The following is a 15,266-nucleotide window of genomic DNA, read 5'->3' as shown; positions in this document are numbered from 1 at the left end:
TTTTTTTTTTTTTAAATAAGACTTATTTATTTGACAGAGAAAAAGAGAGCACAGCGTGCACGGGAAGGACAAAGAGTGAGAGAGAGAGGGAGAGAATCCCAAACAGGCTCCACGCTGTTGCAGAGGGCCTGATGCGGGGCTCAAACTCATGAACCATGAGATCATGACTGAGCTGAAATCCAGAGTTGGATACTTAACCAACTGAGTCATCCAGGCACCCCTAAACATTTTATTTTCAAGCAATTGCTACACCCAATGTGGGGCTTGAACTCAACCCCGAGGTCAAGAATTGCATGCTCCATGGACTGAGCCACCCATTTTTAAGGGTGCCTGGGTGGCTCAGTCGGTTAAGCGGCTAACTTCTGCTCAGGTCATGATCTTATGGCTCCTGGGTTTGAGCCCTGCATCGGGACGTGTGCTGACAGCTCAGAGCCTGGAGCTGCTTTGGATTCTGTCTTCCTCCCTCTCTGCCCCTCCCTTACTCCCTGTGTGTGTGTGTCTCTCTCTCTCAAAAATAAAAAAAACATTAAAAAATTTTTTTAATGAGCATTTTAAAAAGCAGTTGAGGGGACGTAAGTCTAGCTATTAATAATGATTACCCAGGGGAAATGAGAGTATGAGGAAAACTATTCATTTACCCACATTGCTTAAACTGTTTACAGTATTCCTGTAACAACAGAAAAGAGATTAAGATAGTTCCGTAAAGAAACACACAATTGTTCCCCTTATATAGGTTCTTTACCATTACCACCACACGAACACTCTGATCCGTTAAAAAATTCCTCCCAACAAAGAACGTAAGAAAACCCTCCTCTGGTGCTCCCCCCACCCCCAGCATCTCCTCCCACTCTTTCACTCCTCCTCGCCCCTCAAGGCCCTGCCATCCAGCGGGCTCCTCCAACGTCCATGAAACTTTGTTCCTTGGACTCATTCTCCCCACTGTCACAGAGCCTGCCTTTCAGACACGCACATCTCCTCAGGCCATTCCTCTCCCCCCACATGCTGTGCATGACAAAAATGGAACATCCCGCGTGTCTGCCCACAGGGACACAGCTAAAGAAATTACTGTGTGTGCTGAAATTCCATGCTCTGAAGCTATTTCAAGAGGAGACCCTTTCTAAGACACATGCTTTTTAAAAAACATCAAAATGAGCTGCTTTTGTGTTGAGAATCCTAGTGTGTGCTTATGTATAGAAATGCTTAAGTAAATACATTGAAAAGGGCCAGAAGGTCACAGGTCAACATGGCCCCAGGGAAGTGAGGGGAGTGTGGTGCTGGGAGGTGGGGGAGGAGGAGGGGACTCCCAAGTTCTGCTCTTAGTGTCACAGCGCTCTGGACCAAGTACCAGACTCACATAAGTACTTGTGTAAAAGCACACTCGTCCTTGGCCCTCAGTCCTCCTCAGCCTGGGATCTAGACTGCCACCCCCACAGGTCCTTCCCCCCCCCTCGCCACTTCTCTCTGCCTGGGGTGCCCTCCTCCCAGGTCCACTCAGCTGACCTGTTCTCTCCAAGGCTCCCTCAGCTCCCGCCAGTGCTCCCACCTGCCTGTCCTTGGACCTTTAGCCACACTGTGCACCTGCTGCTGACGGCAGCCACCCATTGCACCCTCCCCCTTCCAGAGAAGGCGCTCTGCTGTGGTGTGATGAATGAATGAAAGTATGTTAACTTACTCATAATACTGTGCAACAAAAATAACAACAGCAATGAGAAAGCATGCAATCTAGAATGTCCAAAAGGAGAAATGTAGGGCGTGGCTGACTAGAATGAGGGAGGACCTGAACTCACGAACAAGACTGGAGGCCCCTTCATGGTGTTAAACAAAGGGCCTAACATGATCAAAAGAACACCTCTATTTGTTTAGCCACTTGGCATGCACTGATCACATGCCCACTACATGGCAGGTGCTGGGAAGAGAACAGGATATACGATAGTGGAAAGTCCAGAGTCTAATAGAGGAGACCAGATCCACGTGGAGTGTGGAGAGGGAACATTAAAGGGGGATTTCTGTATCACCCAGGGGACACATGGAACTTTCCTGAAAGAAACACATATTTAAAATTTGAAGGATGGCAGGGGGTAAGGGTGCCTGAGTGGCTCAGTCAGGTAAGCAGCAGATTCCAGATTTCAGCTCAGGTCATGATCTCAAGGTTCATGAGATCAAGCCCCACATTGGGCTCCACAGTGACAGTGCATGAGGCCTGCTTCTGATGCTCTCTCTCTCTCTCTCAAAACAAACTTAAAAAAAATTTTTTTAATAAATAAAATTTGCAGGATGGGAAGGAGAGGGTTGATAAAGTGCTGGCAAGAGAGAAAGGAGGAACACAACCACAAGGTGCTGGCTGAGGCACAAGCTGCCCAGGGGCCTGGAGAGAACTAGGTCAACTGGGGCCAGGACAAGTCTGGTCAGGAAGGGCAGACCAAGCAGGCAGAACTGGGAGCTGGAACTTCATCCCAACCCACCACTGGACTTGTTTTGCACAGAAGGGCCAGCCCGGCTCCAGGAAACCCAGGCTGGAAGAATCAGTCTACAAGTGAGGAGGGTCTGGACTGAGCTGTGGGAGGGAGATGGAAAAGCACCTAGGAGACAGGAAGGAGGCCCAGACAAGGCGTAGGCTGCTGGGCGTGAGCATGGAGGGGAGGGAGGATGCTGGGAAGCTGCCTGGGCTCCTTCTTGGGCACTGAGTGGCTAACAGTGCCATCATCACAGACAGAGAACCCTGGAGCAAGAGGTTTGGGAGGAAGATAAGGGGTTCCACTTTGGGCATGCTGAATTTGGGATTCCCGCGGGATATCCAACTGAAAATGCCTTGGATTCGGTTGGCTATGCAGGCCCGGGGCTCAGGAGGGAGGTGTGATGAGCAGCAAAGATAATAAGTTTTCACAGCCAGGGAGATGGCTGGATCCATGGCACTGTAAATACATATCTGATGTAATCCTTATAATCTCTGAGTCAGTATTATTATGCCTTCTGAGCAAACTGAGGAGATGAGCAAGTGAATCAAATCCACACAGCTTCTGAATCAAAAACAGTTCTGTCTCCAAAGCTGTTGTTTTCCACTCCCAGAACAGCCAGTATGGAATACTTCTGCTCAGCATGACAAAGGCCAGTGAGAAATGAACTGGGAACAGACAGCACATGGGGCTCAGGTGAGTGAGGAGAGGGTGGGAGGCAGGAACCTTCAAGAAATAAGGTCTGACCAAGGGGCGCCTGGCTGGCGCAAGTCAGCTGAGCATCCGAGAGCAGCTCAGGTCATGATTTCGCGGTCTGCGGGCCCTGCATCGGGCTCTGTGCTGACAGTGTAGAGTCTGGAGCCTGCTTTGGATTCTGTGTCTCCCTCGCTCTCTGCCCTATCCCACTTGCACTCTGTGTGTGTGTGTCTCTCTCTCTCAAAAATAAACAAACATTAAAGATTTAAAAAAAGAAAGAAATAGGGTTTGCCCCAAATGGAGGAGTGACAGGAAGCATTGTGCAGAAGTGGGTTCACAAGGTGCCTTGGGTGCCAAGTGAAGGCAGGTGGTTTGAACCGACAGGCAATGAGGGGCCGAGGCTAGTGTGTCTGCAGGGCAAGAAGGGTTGGGGGAAGAAATGCAGGTCTCTGGAGGTGATGCATGGGAGCAGCTGGAGCCAGGAAGAGCCGAGCTCCCGACCTGCGACTGGAAATGGGATGATGGAAGGTGGGAGAGAGGCTCAGACTGTGGGCAAATGGAAACCAAGCAGGGGAAAGTCATGGAGGACTCCACAGGTTAGATCCAGGATGCCTGGAAAGTGATGGTACCTTTGAGAGGGGCCTTCAAGTCTTGGGAAGAGCGGATGGTTGGTATTCATACTATTACAGACACCAGGCACTGCCGTGAGATCTTTACGTGGACTTCTGCATGGCCTCTTCCTTCCCCGCCATCAGAAAGGAGCCATTGTTATGCCCATTGAAGGTGCCAACACCACTGAGGTGTCCAGTGAGGACACCTGGCCGGGAGAGGGGGAGCACCTTGCCCAAGGCCCCACGGCTGCGGTGCTGGCTGCGAGGTACAATTCCAAAGCCCAGGTCAGGCTGCTCCAGAGCCCGGGCTCTTGGTCAGCACCATAGCTTCCAGGACCCTGCTCAATCTGACCCCTGCCACTTGGCCTGGCTTCCTCTTGGTCACTCCTCCCCTGGCAATACTCTGTGCTCTCCAGCATCAAGCTTCCATCTGCCTCATTCAGGCTCCTCCCACAGACCAAGTGTGCTCCCCAGTGCTGAGTCCAATCCTCCTGGAATAGAGTCCTCATAGCACTGGGCCCTATGCCTTCGTGACACGTCCCACAATTACCATTTATTGGCTATGTCACTTTTTGTTTTACATCTGCAGGGGGATCACCCTTGTTTTGGGTCACTGCTGTGTTCCTGATGCTAGCAGCATCCGGCGAGTCTGGGATTGATGTACGCATGTTGAGAGGATTTAAGACAGAAATATTTTCGGGGCACCTGGGTGGCTCAGTTGGGCAAGCAACCAACTTGATTTCGGCTCAGGTCATGATCTTGGAGTTCATGAGATACAGCCCCGAGTCCGTGTCTGGCTCTGCACAGACAGCGTGGAGCCTGCTTGGGATTCCCTCCCCCTCTCTCGCTCTCTCTGCCCCTCCCCCTCACGTGCTCAAGAGCTCGCGCTCTCTCTCTCTCTCTCTCTCTCTCAAAATAAATAAATAAAAACTTAAAGAAATAAAGAATGGAAATATACCCTCAGAGCCAAACCTCTGAACTTTCTGGCATTTTGGATCACTTTCTTCCTCTTTGTGGCAAAAAAAGCTGACAGTCTAGGTCCACCCCTTAGCCTCGGTCCTAGGAGCTCACCCACCAGCAGTCCTGGCAAAAGGCCAGGCACGGCCCCTGCCCCCCGCTCATCTGTGGGCCCCTGGGCCTCAGCTGCTCAGCCTTCCCTGGGCACTCACTACTCCTTGGCGATCTCCAGGTCCTTCCTGTGGTTCTGCAGGGCTGCGGCCATCTGCCCCAACTCAATCTGGGCATTTCCTATGCAGCTGTACAAGTTTCCAAGCAGCTCATCCTTGTTGGGTACCTCCTCTTTGTTCCATTCCAGCAGTTTCTTCAGCACCTTCTCAGCCTTCTGAAGGCTCCCTTCAGCACTACCACTGCTCAGCACTAGGAAGGGGAACAGGGGACAGGGAGGTGTGAGCAGCCTCCTCAGGCTGAGGGAGGACCCGCCTCCCCATAGATACCATCCACAGACCAGCAGAACCAAGGTCTCAGGCCACTGTGCTGCTCTTCCACCACCTGGCAAAGGCCTCGCCCTTCCGAGAATGCTACTCACACATGTCAATGTCCTCGAGGCTCTTGAGGATGTAACGGGCTGTCTGTGAGGGACGGCGTTTGCGGTCTCGCAGCCATTTCTCTTGCATCAGCTTCTGGTCCCGTTCCCTGGCGTAGATGGGCTTCTGTTGTCTCCAGAAGTTACTGCGGCTGTCCAGGTAGTTGACGCCTGTCATGATGAGGTCCTCCACGGTCAGGCCGTGCTTGACAGTGCCTTTGATCAGGTCTGGGGTGAAGGGTGTGAGGAGAAACCGACTGGAACGGGCGTCTAAGGGAGCCACCTCCTCTTGGCTGGAGATCCTTGCTGCGGGGGCCCCTGTGGGGCTCTCTGTAGGGCACCTAGGTGGCAGAGTGGCCCTATTTGGACCCAGGTGAGGCCAGAGCCCCCTTTCCAGGTACCCCCAATGGACAGGCCTATTAGGGCAAGAGAGAAGGAACTGGCAGAAGGGAAGGGGCAGCCGGTGGATAGTTTCCAAAAGGACCCCAACACTCAGGTAGTGTCCTCTGGGAAGACTAAGTATGAAAGCACAGCTTGGTCCAGCTTGCCAGTGCCAAATGATTCCCTAGGAGCCAGCGCAAGCTGGGAGCCGGGGGGTGGGGCATGCCCAGGCTCTGCCCACCTGCCTGATCAGAGGTTAGAGCTAGCAGCAAAACTACAGGGCTTCTTGGGGATAAATTTCAGGCTACCCCTTCCTCCACAGAAGCTGGAGGGAAGGAAGCTTTCAGGCCTCTTACAGAGACGTGCCAGGAGTGCAGCTGCTCCCTAGACATAGACCTGCAGGGAGTCCTGCAGATATCCCGGGAAGTCAATTCTAGAGAAAAGGCATTTGATTCAAGGATGAGCCCTGCTTAGGCTTATCCACTAGTGGCAAAACTCCCACCCTCCCATTTCATTTCGAGGCTCTGCCCTATTTTCTGCCACTGGTAGCACAGTATGGTGGAAAGAGCATTGGACCCAGGATTAGGAGGCCGGCCTCTGGTGTCAACTTTGCCATGAACTTGCTTGTCACCTTGGACAAGTTACTCCCCATTCAGGGTCTCTCTTTTCTTATCTATAAAATGGGGGAGGGGTTAGACCAGCCGAGGTTTCAGAACATTCGAGTACTGGTATCATAAGATTCCCCTCCTAGCACATCCCAGCTAGCTTCCTTTGCCCTTTGTACAAACTGAAGGCTCAGGGGGTGCCCCTGCAAGGACCATGGGGATAAAAGAACCCACATCTCTGGTATTCCCGCCCAGGGTACCTACGGCCAAGAGGTTCTGAAATTGGACAACCTAAGATTCAAAAGCACCATTTACCTATGTGCCATCTTACGAGGTTACTTAACCTTTCTGCACCTGAATTTCCTCATCTGTAAATGAGAACAATAGGAAAACCTGTCCTTAGGAGCGCAGCGGCTAATGTTACATGACAGGCTGTCTCCAGCTCATGCATTAAGCATCCGTCCCAGATTTCTTCTGCCCCAGGTTCCCTGCTGCAAACAAAATGTCTGAAACCTTCATCCAAAAGGAGCTTCTCCAGATACTCCTTGTCCACGTGGAGCTCGCCCAGGAGCTGGCGGGCAATCTTCTCACTCTTTAAGGAGCCCTTCCGCTTGGACTGTGCCTTGGGCTGGTGTACGAGGTGTCTCACAGGATGAGACTTCTGCTGGGCTTTCATACTCTGGGGAGATGGAGCAACACACGACAGAGCCTCAGCAAGGATCCCAGAGTACCCAGCCACGGTCCCAGAGTCTATGATCCCAGACATCTCCTCCAGGGCCCTCTCTGTGGGCCAAGGGCCATGGAGAGTGTCTGGTCTGGGAACAAGACCCCTCCAGGGCTGGGGCACAATCCCATGGCCGCCCGTGATGGGCAGGAGCTGACTGCCCCCAGCTCAGAGGCTCACTGAGACCTGTGCTGCCCAGGCCCGTGTGGCCTTAACTTGGGAGGGATATGGAATCAGAACCACGGCCCTCACCTCAGCCTGCTTGCTCAAGAAGGAAAGGTTCCCTTTGTTTTCCAGCTTAATGGAAGAAGGACCTGGGAGGAAAGAAGTCCCGCTCAGGTCTGCCAGGCCCTCAGGCAAGACCTATCACCTATTTTTATGTAGAAATGGCTGCCTTTGGCAGGGAGTGGAAGTTTTGCCAAAGCTGAGTCTGAGCCAGCCCAGCAGATTAATGGTCCAGGGTGTTTGGAATAACAGCCTCCTAAGAGCTAGGCAGCCCCCACCAGCCCAAGGCGGAGGAAGCCAGATTTCGAAACAAAGGCAGTCCCTGACCGCTGGGAGGAGCTCCCCATCTCCAGGCATTTCCATACTCTGCCACCCCCAGAGGCAAACTCTTACTCTCCCATCCTCCTCCCTTCACACTAAGCTCTCCTCCCCCCACCCCTGCCGCTAACCTGACAGGTAAGGCCAGTCTGTGGATGTGGTGAGAGGAAGCCAGGGCCTAGGGAAGGCTACGCTCAGAACCCCATTCTACCCTATGAAACCAGGCCAAAGACAGGCCTCATGTGAACGGCCTTCTCATCTGGCTTAGAGGAGAGCCAGAAGTTGCAGAGCTGAGCACAGTGGCTCAGGAGCTGGTCCTCTGGGTAGACAGTTCCTAATCTTCAACAAAATCAGCAGCAACTAAATCCAAGCGTGGGACTCCCTATGGGCCTGGTGGTGGCTGCTCTCTCACTGTACCTCCAAGCCTAAGGACTCAAGAGCCTCCCTGGATAAAGGCATAGGTCCAATGGTCACTCACTTCCCACTGAGTTGTTGATGGCTTCCTGGGCCTTCTGAATTCCAACTTTGAATTCTCGGTCAGGCCGCAGCTTGTAGCCTCGATGATAGAACACCAGGGCAAACTCAAAGTCTCCCATGGTGTACAGAGTCTCAGCCTTTTGTAAAATCCCCTGAAATGAGAGAAGTCAGATCGAGGTGGACAGACAAGGCTTTATGGGACTTAGGCATGGTGGGACAGAGGGGCCTGGATTGAGGACTGAGGTTGGGATACAGGGGCAGGTAGCTAGGTTAAGTGACCCAAGGCGAGAAAATGGTATCAAACCCTAGGCAGTCTGGTTAGCCTGAATCCTCCCATCCATACATAACAGTCACCTTACAGAAAGTCGGGTCACCCTGGAGCGAAGCCTCAGCATCCTTCAGGGATTTCTCCAACTCTCCCATCCTCAGGTAGCATTTGGACCGGGCAACTAGGCAGTTCTTATCTCCATTCTGAAGGTGAAGAGCCTAAGAAATGAACCACCCAGGTCGGCAGGCACCAGGCAGCACGAGGTAGAAGCAGGACTGGAAAGGGCCTCCCAAACCCTCCTGCCAGGACTTCTAGGGGACCTCTCTGGCCACCAAACACGTCTCTGGATCTGATCAGACCAGAAGCAGCACAACACTGATCTTCGTTCCGCCACCTCGATGATCTGGAACCCGGTCAACTCACTAGCTATTGTGGAAGCAACTGGCGGAGATGCGCGGAGATACCACTCTGTGGATATACTGAATTTCCCCAAACATCTCGGATTCCTCCAGTCCACTCAGGTACTAGAAGCTGAGGATTGTTAGCGCATACCAAATTCACTCACAAACCTCAAAAGGCTGCATGACACTCAAAAATACATTTGTGGGGCTAAGCGTTCCTAAGGCTAACGAAATGGGTTTTAGGACATCTGCCACGTGAGGCATCTATTCCCCTAGCTCACTCTTCTTTAGTAGCTTATTGAGAATGAATCACTATTTCAGAAGATCAAGATGAAAATGGTAGCAAAACAGAAACTGTGATTTGGGCGGTAAGGTGTCCTCCCTTGTTTGAAATCATCATTGGTGCTTTGATGTCCTGTTCTTCGCAAGGCATCAGACTGTACTCACAGCTTTCTAAGACCTTTCTCCTTTTGCAGGAAGAAGTAGCTACTGCTTTTTAAGGAAGGTTACTTCTCACCAGAAGCTATTTTCCCTCAGAGTGTTATTCTCTCTCCTTCAGAGGCTTCTCTAGGATGGAATACCATCCAGAAAGAGAAGACTGGGTGGGGGCTGGCCTCGTGAATTCAACCTTTGACCCATCTGGCCAACCAGTTCTGGTTTTAAAGTGTGGTTGGTGGTCCAAAGGGACAAAAGACTTTGGGTAGCAGTGGAGAAGCTTGACTTTAGGGGGAGTCTTGGGACTGGTGAGAGGGCTATCCTACCCCTCCCTCTGGAATAAGGATTGGTTGTAAAAGAAATTGTGGTAAGGACATCTAACAGCTTAATTGTGAGGGAGTATGTAAGGTAGTTAGTATCTAGCACTGGAGTCTGACTGCCCGAGTTTGAATCTTTCTTTTGCCAGTTCAGTGATCTCGGGAATATAATCAACTTCTCTATCAGTTTCCTCATCCATAAAATGTAGTAATAACAGAACCTCTGTCATAGCGTCCTACTGTGCTTAGCACCGTAGGGTGAGGTGGGTCAATTCATACTAAGGTTCTGTATAATATGCGTTAGGTACTGACTATCTTCCGTGAGCAACTGTGTTTCACCACCAGTACATACAGCCTCCAAGAGTAATTACGGCTGCTCTGTGTTAAGAAGCCAGTTAGTCACAAAGCATTTAGTAAGGATTAGAAGTCACTGTTAACGCAGAGAATAGTTATTAACAGTCAAGCAGAAGGCCAAGTGGGAATTGGTAGAAAATGGCCAAGTAGCGCCAGTAGTGACAGTAGTCAAGTAGGCACAGTGAATTAGAGAAACAATAGGATCCTCCAGGCACCGTGGGGACCTCCGCGTTACCAGGAATTAGAAGGGGTGATGGGGGATTGGTTAAGTTCAGAGCGCGACTCACATTGCTGAAGCTATGAGCCGCTTTGGAGAACTCCCCGCACAGATACAACCGCTCGCCCTCCGCCATGTAAGAGGGAAAGGTGCTTCGCAAGGTATCAGATTCTGGGTCCGACATGGTGACCGGACGGGGTGACGCTGAAGCAGAAAAAGAGAGGAAAAGAACACTGAAAACCAGTGCGTGGCGTGTGGAGGGCCGGTCTCTTAGCAACCGGAAAACGTAGACGTGCTTCCGGCCCCTCCCCCTCGCTCCTTAGGGGCGGGAGTCCCCGGGACTACCATCTCGGGCGTGCGCATGCGCCAGCCCACCGGCGCACTGGGCGAGGGCGTGACCCGTGCATGGCTGGTGACTGCAAGGTGGCTGCAAAGCGGCTGCTCTGGGCCGTATTTACTATTGCATGCTCCGTTGGTTTTCTCCCAGGTTGCATCGTGTCCAAAATATACAGCCAGCAAAGTGAGAAGAGAATTGGAGGCAGCATTCCAAATAGGGAAAGGCATACGTGGCAAGGATGTGTGCACCGGGTAGCGCCACATGCAGGATGTGAAGATTTGCAAAAGACAACGTGGCAGATACTGTTGGGATGAACCTTCCTTTAACACATTTATTGAGCACCTGGTAGGGGTAGGCTCTCTGATCTAGGCCTTTCCTGACTTCTTTCCCAATTGCCTCACACTCTCAACGAGGTAGTTAGGTTATTTCAGGTTACAACAAACAATCTGCCTTTGCGACATTACCTTTTTTTTTTAAGTTGATTTTGAGAGAGAGAGAGAGAATGCTCGCGGGCAGAGAGAGAACGAGAGAGAGAGAATCCCAAGCAGGCTCTGCACTGCCAGCACAGAGTTCTATGACACTGGGCTCCATCTCACAACCATGAGATCATGACCTGAGCTAAAACCAAGAGTCCAGGGCTAACCAACTGAGCCATCCAGGCACCCCTGCAACATTACTTTTTAAATGTTAACCTCCAGGGACCCCTGAGGCTCTGTCGGTTGAGTGTCTGACTGGGTTTCAACTCAGGTTGTGATCTCACTGTTGGGTTCCAGCCCTGTGGCCAGCTGCATGCTGGCAGTGCAGAGCCTGCTTGGGATTCTCTCTCTCTCTTCCTCTCTCTCTGCCCCTCCCCAACTTGCACTGCTTGGTCTCTCTCAAAAATAAATAAATACACTTTTAGCAAAGTATATAAAAAAACAAACATCAGCTTCCAGAGCCAACGAGATTGTGACCTCCATTAAAGCAAGGACCTTGTCATAACCTTGTATTTCCAGAAGTTGACTGTCTGGCACATAGTGGGAGCTAAATAAATTGTTGTAAAAGGTTAAATTGTAAAAAGATGGCTTTAACTACACACATGTACACAAAAATGGATACATGGAAAACTAGGGATATCTAAGTAAGATCACTGAATCATATCTATTTTATTTTTTATTTTTTAATGTTTTTTGTTTATTTTTGAGAGACAGAGAGAGAGGGAGATACAGAATCCGAAGCAGGCTCCAGGCTCTGAGCTAGCTGTCAGCACAGAGCCCAACGCGGGGCTCCAACCCATGAACCATGAGATCATGACCTGAGCTAAAGCCGATGCTTAACCGACTGAGCCACCCAGGTGCCCCATAATCATATCTATTTTATGTTTGTTATTGATTGCACTCAAGTTTTTCAACGTGTTACCATTAGTGGAAAACAGGTAGAGGGTACATGGAATCTTTTCATTATTTCTTACAACTCCCTATGAATCTACAATTATCTCAAAATAAAAGTGTAATTAAGAATGTCTTGAAGGGACGCCTGGGTGGCTTGTAGGTTTACCATCTGACTTCGGCTCATGATCTCACGGTTTGTGAGTTCATGCCCCTCATCGGGCTCTGTGCTGACAGCTCAGAGCCTGAAGTCTGCTTCAGGTTCTGTGTCTCCCTCTCTTCCTGCCCTTCCCCTACTCACGTGCTGTCTCTGTCTCTCTCAAAAACAAAGATTAAAAAAAAATAAAGAATGTCTTTAATAGCAAGATAAAAAATAATATATTTCTGGGGCGCCTGGGTGGCTTAGTTGGTTAAGCATCAGACTCTTGGTTTCAGCTCAGGTCATGATCTCATGGTCTGTGGAATTGAGCCCCACATCTGACTTGGAATTCTCTCTCTCTCTCTCTCTCTCTCTCTCTCTCTCTCTCTTTGCCTGGTCTCTACTGGCATGCAAGCACTCTCTCTCAAAATAAATAAGTAAATTTAAAATCTTTAAAAAGTAATAAACATTAAAAAAAACCCCACTACAATGAGAGGGGGTGCTGGGCCCCTGGCCCTGCTGGCTGATTCAATGCCGGTGGCGAGCTGGAGCCACAGGCCCTGCCAGGCTGCAGTGGTGCTTCCCAGCTGTTCACAGAGGACCTGAGGACACGATGGCGGCCTTGCACGGGTGACTAATGACCATTGACCGAGGAAACTGCAGCAACATCAAGGCTATTACCCCTGACAAACTTCTCTTGGCCATCAAGACTGCGGTTTTCCTGGCCATCAAGCTAAGCCCAGCCCAGCTGGGGAATATCTGCGTGGGAAATGTGCTTCAGCTCAGGGCCAGAGCAATCGTGGCCCAAATCGCTCAGTTTCTGAGTGACATCCCAGAGAGACTGCCTTTGTCCACTATTAATAGACAGTGTTCATCTGGGCTCCAGGCAGTGGCCAACATAGCTGGTAGCATTACCCGTGGGTCTTATGATATTGGCATGACTTGTGGGTCAAAATTTCTTTCTACCGGAGTTTGCCAACCAACTTAACAATAAAACTGATTTTCATCTCCAAAAGCAAACAAACAAACAAACAAACAAACAGCAACAACAAACCCACAACCAGGCACTACTACACACCCGTAGAATGGTTAAAATAGAAGACTGGATTTATCACATGTTGGCAAGAATGTTGAGCAACTGGACTCTTAAACGCCACTGGTCGAAATGTAAAATGGCATAATCACTTGTGAAACCGTCTGGCAGCTTCTTAAAATGTTAAACATACGCTTACCCTATGACTCAGCCATTCCTTAATTCTTGAGAATTTATCTAAGGGAATTCAAAGCTGTATACAAACACTTATAGCGGTTTTATTTGTATAGCCCCAAACTAGAAACACATCCATCAGCAGGTAAATCGATCAAAAAACCATAGTTTAACTACATGATGGGATACTACTCAGCAATAAAAAGGAAAGAACTAGTGATACATATATAACACGAATAAATGTCAAAATAATAATGCTGAGTGAAAGAACGCAGATGAAAAAGACTAGATTATTCCATTTATATAAAATTCTAGAAAATACAGAGGCACCTGTGTGGCTGATCATCAGTTAAGCCTCCAACTCTTGATAATGGCTCAGGTCATGATCTCACAGTTCTGAGATGAAGCCCTGCATCGGGCTCCACACTGAGCGAGGAGTTTGCTTGAGATTCTCTCTCTTTCTCTCTCTGCCACTCTCCCATTTAAGTGCACGCATCTTCACACTCTACCCCCATCTCTTAAAAAATTCTAGAAAATATGTACTTAATGTAATTGCCCAAAAGAAAAGCATGCCTCCTTGGAATATGGACGTAGGGCAGGAAGGGATAGAAGACAAAGGAGCACAATTAGCCTTTTGGGGGAGGGGAGTGAAGGACATGTGGTTGTCTTGATTGTGGCCATGTTTTCACAGTGTCTACCTGTGTTACAACTCATCAAGTTGTATGCTTTATTATTTTTTTAAATATATGTATCTTCTATTTTTTTAATTTTTTAAGCGTTTTTATTTATTATTGAGAGAGAAACAGAGCATGAGTGGGGGAGGGGCAGAGAGAGAGGGAGACACAGAGTCCAAGGCAGGCTTCAGGCTCTGAGCTGTCAGCACAGAGCCTGACGTGAGGCTCAAACCCACAAACGGTGAGATCATGACCTGAGCCGAAATCGGATGCTTAACTGACTGAGCCACCAGGCCCCCCGGTTGTATGCTTTAAATATGTACAATTTATTGTACATCAATTATGTATCAATAAATCCATGTTTAAAAAAGCACAGTTAAGTAGCAATAATAATGGGCCCTTTGGGCACATTACAAAGCATGCTGTGATCTTGATAGCACCCAGATAAAGGATGGAACCAGGCACTATTTTCCTGGTTCATAGATGGAACAATGAGGCTGAGAGGGGTGACAGGGTTTGCTAGAAGTCACAGCACCAACAAATAGGTGATCTGGGCTGGGGCCCAAGCCTTAGGTTGGATCAGTTACGGTAAAAAGCACTGGAATTAGTTCTCAATATGTCCCAGCCATTTATTAGCTGGGCTCCTTATGTTACCTCTTTATGTCTCCTTTTTCTCCCTTTACATCTCCTTCTATTGTGAAATATAACACAAGTACAAAAACAAACATAAAATATACTTGTACAGTTTATTAGATAATTATAATCATCACGCAAGTAAGTCAAGAAACATCGCCAACAGGGGGCACCCTGTGAGGCCTGTCCTTATCTCAATCTCATCCCTGCATTAGCCCCTCCCCAGGTGACCACCGCCTTCCTGGTTACTGCCCTGGTCTGAGCCCACACGGGCTCCCTCCAGGATTACTGCAATATCCTTTTTTTTTTTTTTAAAGTTTATTCATTTTTGAGAGCCAGAGCCAGAGCATAAGTGGAAGAAAGGCAGAGAGAGAGGGAAACACAGAATCTGAACCAGGCTCCAGGCTCTGAGCTGCCAGCGCAAAGCCCAACCTGGGGCTCAAACTCAACAACCACCTTGAGATCATGAGCTGAGCTGAAGTCAGTTGCCCAACCACTGAGCTACCCAGGCGCCCCTACCGCAATATCCCTTTAACGAGATCGCTTTTTTTTTTTTTAACTTTTGCCACCTTCCTTCCTAGCATACCAGTTAGAATATTCCTTTAAGGGGAACCTGACTGGCTCAGTGCCCAGTGGGTAGACTATGTGACTCTCGATGTTGGGGTCATGAGTCCAAGCTCCATGCTGGGCACAAAGTTTACTTGAAAAAGGATGTAAAAAAATAAAGTTGGGGCGCCTGGGTGGCTCAGTCGGTTAAGCGTCCGGCTTCGACTCAGGTCAGATCTCATGGTTCGTGGGTTCGAGCCCCACGTTGGGCTCTGTGCTGACAGCTAGCTCAGAGCCTGGAGCCTGTTTCAGATTCTGTGTCTCCCTCTCTCTCTGAC

The 15,266-nt window shown here is 49.5% G+C and overlaps 1 protein-coding gene across 3 annotated transcripts in view; it reads right to left on the bottom strand.

The window, feature by feature from the left end:
• Nucleotides 1–15,266, bottom strand: part of TTC25 (tetratricopeptide repeat domain 25) — a 31,901-nt gene that overhangs the window by 12,806 nt on the left and 3,829 nt on the right. The window contains exons 2-8 of one of the 3 annotated variants that reach the window (XM_029926984.1): nt 10,096–10,229; nt 8,388–8,519; nt 8,035–8,185; nt 7,266–7,327; nt 6,803–6,968; nt 5,307–5,531; nt 4,930–5,137 (exon numbers count right to left, since the gene is read on the bottom strand). In XM_029926984.1, the coding sequence (XP_029782844.1) occupies nt 4,930–5,137; nt 5,307–5,531; nt 6,803–6,968; nt 7,266–7,327; nt 8,035–8,185; nt 8,388–8,519; nt 10,096–10,209 (1,058 nt within the window). In that variant the 5' untranslated portion in view covers nt 10,210–10,229. Of the gene's footprint in view, nt 1–4,929; nt 5,138–5,306; nt 5,532–6,802; nt 6,969–7,265; nt 7,328–8,034; nt 8,186–8,387; nt 8,520–10,095; nt 10,261–15,266 lie in introns of those variants that run through there. The other 2 variants (XM_029926985.1, XM_029926986.1) reach the window with 2 other exon arrangements.

This window comes from Suricata suricatta, chromosome 17 (assembly GCF_006229205.1).
Source record: "Suricata suricatta isolate VVHF042 chromosome 17, meerkat_22Aug2017_6uvM2_HiC, whole genome shotgun sequence".
In the NCBI taxonomy this organism is placed as follows: domain Eukaryota; kingdom Metazoa; phylum Chordata; class Mammalia; order Carnivora; family Herpestidae; genus Suricata; species Suricata suricatta.
Note: the sequence above shows the minus strand (reverse complement) of the source record. Positions and strands in the feature narration are given on the sequence as shown.